Source organism: Bison bison, unplaced genomic scaffold (genome assembly GCF_000754665.1).
Source record: "Bison bison bison isolate TAMUID 2011002044 unplaced genomic scaffold, Bison_UMD1.0 scf7180017864516, whole genome shotgun sequence".
In the NCBI taxonomy this organism is placed as follows: domain Eukaryota; kingdom Metazoa; phylum Chordata; class Mammalia; order Artiodactyla; family Bovidae; genus Bison; species Bison bison.
In genome coordinates, this window is record NW_011495069.1 from 8,792,891 (window position 1) to 8,801,199 (window position 8,309).

The window sequence follows — 8,309 nt, forward strand, 5'->3', positions numbered from 1 at the left end:
ACTGTCTCCTGGTAGCCTGAGAAGGACTAAGAAACCTCAACTCTCCATGGCCATTTAGAAAGTTTTGGCCATTTTAACAGAAACCTCCTGTTTCCTGTGCTTCCAACTCCCAACCCCCCCAGATGTGCAAAAGTTGAAAATCAGGAAAAGGTCCCCTGTTTTTCCCCACAGCTCTTTGGAACTCAAATCTGTTTAAAATAGCTTTCTGGCTAAAATGCTGTATTAGAATGCTTGGAGGCAAAAGAGTCCAAATTTAACTGAGGCACCAAGTTTGGGTTAAGAGAAGAAATTTTCCAGTACCAAGAAACTGCTGAAGCCACGTGGCCTGCTTTCTCTGAAAAGGATGAGTGGGGGTGGTGAGAGCAACTTCAGTCCGGTCTAGATTAAGACTCGGGTTTGGGGGCAGGGAGAATGTGAAGGGATCTTTCCTACCTGGTTTATAACCTTACTAGTGCCTCTGATCACCCTCCTTATGTTTAGGTATTAATGTACTTCTCTTAACTCTTCCTCTAAGCTGAACACTTTGAAAAGAGGGACTAGTAGTCTGGTTAGTTTTCTAGTATGCACTTGGTGGGCTGAAGAAAGGAGTATGAGGAACGAAGGGGCCCCTGAAAAATCAAGAGTGCACTCACAGTTGGGGGTCCTTGTCAGCAGGTCTTCCTCCAGACCAAAAGCTTGGAGATAGGGAGAGAATGTGAACTGATGGTTGCTGTCTTTCCAGACCAGGGCCTGAAGAGGGCTTGGCACTCAGTAAAAACACCATGAAAATTTGTGGAGTGATAGTGGATCACAGCTGATCCACTCCAGCTGATCACAGCTCCAGAGAGGATATGGAAGCCATGGGTTGAAGGGTCATTCATTAGTTTCTTTTCCATCTTAATAGGGAATTTTTAAAAGGTTATTATTTTATTTTTAATTAATTAATTAGGCCATGAAGCATGGGAGATCTTAGTTCCCTGACCAGGGATCGAATCCGAATTCCTTACAGTAGAAGTGAGGAGTCTTAAGCACTGGACCATCAGGAAAGGAAAGTGTTTTGTTTTCCTTCCACTCCTCCAGAGCATCTTCCCTGGTGGCTTAGAGGATAAAGAGTCTGCCTGCAATGCGGGAGACACAAGTTTGATCTTCCCGGGTCAGGAAGATCTCCTGGAGAAGGAAATGGCAACCCACTCCAGTATTCTTGCCTGGAGGATCCCCATGAACAGAGGAGCCTGGCAGGCTACAGCCATGGTCGTTCACTCCTCTAGAAAGGATTTTTTAAATGAGTGGGTTTTTTTCAGGAAGTTGGTTGAAAAGCATGTGAGTTAATTTGAGCATCATGAGATCTTGAGTCCTTCTGTTAGTGAAGAGACATACTTTCTAGAAGTGTTCCAAGTAAAGGCTGTGCCACCATCCAGAGCAAAGCTTGTGGTTAGTGGCACTACATGCCATGTAAATGATTTTCATTGATTTTTCTCCAGGGCAAGGTTGTTGCTGGAACATTCCTAATCCATCTATCAAAACTATCATACTCTCCAGCCTGTGGCAATTCCTTGGTGGGGTTTTTTTGTTTGAGAAACAGCCTGAGGCACATCACCCCTCCCTTCTTCCTGCAGGCAAGCATAGCAACTGCTATCAGTGTTATATCTGGAAGGTCAAAGGAGGTGAAGGAGGAGAAGAAAACTTTCCAGGATAGTATGCAATTAGTACAGACTCAGCTTGGAGTTCTTTAGTTCAGACCAGTAAAGAGAGAGTAAATGGCTTTTGTCAACAGAGCAGAAGAGCAACTGGGCTTCTGGTTAAAAACTCCAGGATCTTTTCTTCACTTCTTGAGTGGGTGAGTGGGGGTGGTGGGGAGGGAACAGCCCCATCTTTATCAGGACCTACCCTGGGTTGGATCCTCATCAGAGCTCAGTCCCCCTGTAACTCCATCTTCCTCAGGATCACAGAGAAGATGCCCGTCCCAAGGAGCTGGGAAGATCACTCTAGGTGAATTCTTAGGTGCAGAGTTGAGAACACTGCGGCTCCTTCCTCTCTTCTCCTCCAGTCTCCCTCCGGCTACCTGGGTGCAGACAGGCTGATGAGCAGCACCATCTGGTGGAGAATTCCAGGCAGGAACAGGTGGTCCTGGCTGCGTCAGAGCCAAAGGGATGTGAGGGGTGTATGCTGGCAGCCTTTGGTTCTGGGTAGATCTCTTTCCCCATTCTCCCTGACAAAATAAACTGCTTCTGATAGAACCCATTGGTTTCCTACCTCCTACCAAACGTTCCCTTTAGGAATGAGGCTTGGGTTGAACTGTGAGGACACCTCAGGACTAACTCATTAAGATTAAATTGCTTTCTACTTTTTCAGCGTGGCTCTTAGAAGGTTTTAAAATGTCTATGCGCCTTGCATTATATTGCAGAGCACTAGATACAAAGTCAGCTCAGGGCTTTCACACTATAAGTTTGGGCAGGGTGCTTAACCCCTCTGCCTCCATGAATTCAGCAGGGGGCATGATAAAAAGCTTGGTGTGAAGGTCACATGTGTTATAGCATGTGACATGCTTAAAACTACTTAGCCTATAGTAAGCATCAGTACATATTAGTCATTTTGGACAGTAGAGAACTTAGATTTTTTTCTGCAAATGTTGTGCACTGCTAAGCACCTAGAATTGAGGGTTATAGCCATACTCTAGGTAGTCTTGAGCCAGAATGGTGCTGGATATTGCAGAAAAACCATAAACCCAAGCTTTGATCAATTACAGATAATTATAGAACCAGAGCTTATTTATCCAAATTTCACAGAGCAAGCTGAGGGAAACTCGGCTTGCTGTGAGTTTTTTACTCCACATTCCCTGAGTGACCCATAAGGTCCCTTCTATGACTTACAAAGGCAGCGGTGAGGTACTGGGGGTGCAGAAGGCCTTGGTGCTGTAGCTGGCCCATCCTTCCCTGCCATCCAAAAAAAAAAAAAAATGCCTCCTATAACTGTTTTCTGTCTGATTAAATACCATCTTCCCCTCTCCTCCACTGCAGGCTACCCACACTCCTACCTTGCACAGACAAGGGGAAAAGGAAGATGGGACGGCGGCAGCCCTCCCACCTATAATATAATTTATCTGAATAAAGGACCCTAATTGGGCCCCTCAGTAAAAAAAAAGGTTTGACTGGAGGCCCTGGAAGGGTGGGAGGGTAGGTCAGAAGGAAAGATGGCTGCTGGTGGTGGCTTTGGCTGGTCAGCAAGCTTGACTAGGAAAGAAAGGTGTCAGTGTCCATTGCTCTCACCGTGACCATAACCCCCTACATGGAGAGGAAGGAAGGAACTGGTGAATGTGGTAAATGTGTGATGGGGGGGTCAAGGGGGAATCTGCATCCTCTGGAACTCCAGGAATCTGACCACCAGAACCAACCAGTGTCAACTCTTTGTTTCCCGAAGCAGGGCTCTATTGGGGGAGCTCAGGCCTTGCCCCTCCCCCCCCCCAGGTCTTTTCTTTTTTGGAGGGGATGGAGAGCGGGGCGGGGCCCAGGCCCTGCTTTGTGTGTGGTTGGTGGGGTGGGGGGTGGTAGCAAGAATTTCAGGCTCCTTTCTGATGCAGACCCTGTGAGGCAGGCTCAGTGGGGCTGCACGCTGATTACCTATCTGATAAGAGAGGAATTCAAACTATGTGTTTTAGAAAGGGGTGGGGTGGGGGGGCCAAGGAGCCACCCCTGGAGACCACCAGTCTAAATCTTGGCTGATTATGGTGAGGTGCCCACAGGGATTTTTTTTTCCCTTTATCTTTTCAAAGGAAAAGATGGTCTTAAGCTGACCTCAAATTCTCCAGTGATAGAGTAGGTGAACTAAAAGGACTAGTCGATTTCACATGTCCCCATTTATGTTATCCTCTGATTCTCACAGTAAGCCTTGAAAGGTGTAGATGCAGAAGATTGCGGTGCTCAGTAAACTGGAGCTCAGAGAAGGGATAGTTTTCTGTTTCCACTGCTAGTTAGCGATAAAAACTAGGATTAAAATGCTGGGTCTTTTGACACTTCTTTCTCACCGTTACCCTGCCCTCATCCCATTTGAAAAGGTTGGTGATAATTGCCACTTGGGATTTATATGTGGCAGGCAATGTGTTAACTACTTTTCATGCATAAAATCTCACAGCACCACCATAAAATTAGTATTTACTCCATTTTGTAGGCTAACACAGAAAGCGGGGATAGGCTGTAGGACTCTAAACCTTTGCTCTTAATCACTTAGCTATCTGCTGATCACAGACAGAAGTGGGAGTGTTCCACCCTAAGAGCCCACTAGGCAAACGGGAGAAGCTGAGTTTACCTGGGTCAAGAATGCTCTTGGTCTGGATCCTCCAGCGTCTCCTGACTCACTGGCTTGTCCTAGCTCAATAAGAGAGAGACACGTCAGATTTAACATCAAATTCAGGGTGGTGGTTATGCAACTGGGAGGAGGAAAGAATTTTCACCTTTCTGAAATGTTTTAATGTTCTGCTTTAACGCTCCACATTCAGATTGAGGGAAGGGAGTGAGTCATCACAACCCTGGCTGTTCTATGTGATTAAGAAGGGAGAGGATCCCAAACCCTTGGAATATTTCATTCATTGATATTTATTGAGCATATGTCCTGCCTGCCTAATCTTCATTAAAACTTTAGGTAAATAGCTACTGTTATCCCATTGTCTGAAAGATCTGAGACCCAGAGGAGTGTAACTCACCAAGATCAAACACAATGCCAGAAATTGGTGGAATCAGTATTTCATGAACCAGGATGTATCCGACACCTGAGCCTAGGCTCTTAATTACCTCAGTGGAAGTTTTGTCTTAAGCAATACCATCTAAATTAAAAATGTGACTGAGGAATTGGGATCTCATCTGGCAAAAGAGCATGTTTCATCTAAGTCCCAGTCTGAAATAGCCACCTTGCCCCACCCCTGCCAGCAACACCATAAGAGGCCTCAAGCCAGGACTAGGTACATGGTGATCCCTTTTGCTTCTGAACCACATTTTCAACAAGGACTACACCTTGTTGACATATTTGACATGTTCTTTGGATATTTTGGAAGATATCTATAATGAAGTCTGTTTTGTACAGGGTCTGGGAGAGGCTGTCATTCACTAATGTGTTATTGATGCAGAAAATGGCAAAGTGAAATAGGCTATCCATTCCAGAACTCTGGGTTCTTCTGACCCTGGTGTTGCCACTCAACTGTTTGAATAACTCCTTTTTTTCTTTTAAAATTTTGGTTCAAACAAGCAGTGTTTCAGTGAGATCATTCCACATGGTATTTGAAGTCTATTCCTTTAAAAATTTGATTCTCTTCCCAAGTTATATAATTAATGCCTACCTCCTTGTTCATTAATTCATCCAAAATGTGCTAGGCATTATTTAGGTGACAAAATGCAGCAGTGAACAAAGCAAGGACTTTACATTACATTCTTTTGAATGGCTTTAATGGTATTTTTGTTTCCTGTTTTTGTTTTTTTTTTTTTGAACCAGTGAGATATTGAATATATGTATCATGCTAGGCCCTCCTGTAAATTATTCTGTTCTGTGAGTCTTTCATATTGATTCATAGTAACTTTTTATAGGTTTATCAATTTAGGTATTTTTCCAAAATATTTTGCATACATATGATGCAAAGTATAAATTTCTGGCTTCATTTTCTAGTGGATAACTGGTTTCTCAATAGTACTATTTATGGAATTCTTTTCCTCACCTGCTGATTTCTGCACTTACTCTTGGATCTTCCAGTAGATTTTCTCTTCTAATTCACTGATCTGTCTGCTTGGGTCATACTGTCTTTTCCCTTCGACTTTCAGTGACATTGTTTTGATGTAATTTCAAAATTAAGGAAAGGTTGCAAGAATAGTATGAAAAACTCCCATATAACGTTTACCCAGATATATCAATTGTTAACATTTTGTACTATTTGCTTTCTTTTCAAGCATCTTTATCTTTACAATATTTCAGCATTTTTTTTTTCTAAAATATGGCTCTTCTCTTAGGTAACTTCAGTACAATGATCATAATTAGGGAACTTAACACATTTGCCTACATTCCACGTGCAAATTTTGTCAGTTCTTCTAATATTTTCTGCTGTTCTAAGAGCCAATCAGAATCATGTGTGGCACTCAGTGTCTTTACTTCGTAGGGGTTTGTCTTTCATGACTGACATGTTTTAAGTGTATAGGCCTGTTCCTTTATATTTTACAATTTTACACTGGTTGATTTCCTATAAATGCTATGTTTAACGGTTTTTCCCGCTGTTTATCTTACTGGGAACCTCCCATGAGAATAGCTGCAGAAAGTGCTACGGCATCTGTTTACATAGTGATTGTTCCTTATGTGACGTAGATTTCTTGTTCTAAATGTGGTGACTCTTCCAATCACAGTGGCTTTACCAATAAAATGGAAATGTTACACCCTTACTCTTCCAACCTTAGAGGAACATGTGTATGCAGGTTTTGGTGTTTGGGGTATAATAATGAAGACTAACACTAAAATCTACCATGCTTCTCTCCCCCAGAGTAAGCTGCACATGGAGGGCTTCCGGAGCCTGAAGGAGGGGGAGGCCGTGGAGTTCACCTTTAAGAAGTCCGCCAAGGGCCTGGAATCTATCCGAGTCACCGGCCCTGGGGGGGTGTTCTGTATTGGGAGTGAAAGGCGGCCCAAAGGGAAGAATATGCAGAAACGCAGATCAAAGGGAGACAGGTATGGACTGGAAGGCAGCTTCTGTGGGTTGGTAGGGATGATGAGCACTCTTCCATTCTTGCTCTCCCTTTCTTGGTTGGACCAGATGCCAAAGATAAAGCGAAGCCTGTGGTCCCTGGCAACATCTGGATGTGGGAGGCAAAGAGAGGGTGGTATGTATGTGTGGAGGGTACTTCATGACCTACTTTTCTACTTGATAAGTAATTAGGTTCTGGGAGCTCTAGCTTTGATTGCTAAATGGGGACTGTGATCCTAACCTCACATGCTACTTTAGAACTAAAGGAGACCATGGATGTGAAAGTGTATGTGGTGAGGCCAAGACAGTACATCTGTAGCTGTTGCTTCTTCACCTCATCTCCAAATGACTGGTTTCTTTCATGTTAGTTCTGTGTGCAAACAGATTCTGGCCCTTTAATTTCTTCTCTATTTTAATGAATGAGAGGTACTGATTTTAAGGGTATGGTAGTTCTCAGTTGAGGTCCAGGATTTCCATTCTTGGTATTTTCAATTTGTCATGAATCTCGAGCTGCCATCTAGATATTACAGGCCTGGAAAAGACTCAGATATCTAGTCATATACCCCTTTTGTAAGTGGGGAAACTGGTCTCCAGGAAGGGAAGTGGATCCAAAGTTACAACTAAAACCAGAGCCCAGGGGTCCTCACTCAGGAAACACTGTGATCTCGTCTCACGCCTTCCTCTCAACTTTACTATCTTGCTTGATGCTAGGTGCTACAACTGTGGAGGTCTAGACCATCATGCCAAGGAATGCAAACTGCCACCGCAGCCCAAGAAGTGCCATTTCTGCCAGAGCATCAACCATATGGTAGCTTCGTGCCCACTGAAGGCCCAGCAAGCTCCCAGCTCCCAGGGAAAGCCAGCCTACTTTCGGGAGGAGGAAGAAGAGGTCCATAGCTCTGCCATGCTCCCAGAGGCCCAGAATTGAAGCCACAGTGGGTGGGGGCTATCCTTTTGTGATCAGAAAGCTTTGAGGAGCAGGCATCAATCGGCAGAGTGGAGAAAGTGGGGACAGGGTGGGTAGGGGGCAGCTGGCACTGCCATATATCTGAGGCTGGAGTCCACAGCATCACCCCCTCTTCCCTCTTGGTGGGAAGAAGGGGTGAGGCAAAGAAACTCCAATTAGCTCTTTCCAAATGCATATGAGGGCTTTGAGGGTTAACCCTCCCTGCATGCTTTATCTGAGTCTCCACCCCCAGAATCTCCAGCTTTTGAAAGTGGCCTGGGTAGGGAAGTTGTTTTACTCTTAAAGAAGATTGTGGAATAATATTTCCCGTATCAGAGTGTAAAGATTAAGAAGAGAACAGATTGATGGACCCAACCAACAAGCCACTACATTCCATGGGAGGAAACATCTCAGGGGGGCGGCAGGGTTTTCCTCGTCTTCTCTCCTCATAACCCCCTCTTGGGACAGAATGCTAAGAACTGTCCCAAGTAATGGGTTATGATGACAGGTAAAGGGGTGATTGAGGGAACAGCTGAGACTTGCTGCTTCTAAGCTCACTCTCACCCCATTCTGGGCCAACTCAATTTTATTTATTTGCTGCCTTGGGTGACTGTACCTTGGGTCCCACTTTCTCCAGGATGCCAACTGCACTAGTGTGCGAATGACGTATCTTGT

General features: G+C 44.5%; 1 protein-coding gene across 1 annotated transcript in view; it reads left to right on the forward strand.

Moving 5' to 3' along the window:
* LIN28A (lin-28 homolog A (C. elegans)) overlaps positions 1-7,616 on the forward strand; it is an 11,294-nt gene extending 3,678 nt beyond the window's left edge. The window contains exons 3-4 of the mRNA XM_010830103.1: positions 6,488-6,672; positions 7,400-7,616. Coding sequence (XP_010828405.1) covers positions 6,488-6,672; positions 7,400-7,616 — 402 coding nt within the window. The remainder of the gene's footprint in view (positions 1-6,487; positions 6,673-7,399) is intronic.
* Positions 7,617-8,309: the final 693 nt, after the last annotated feature.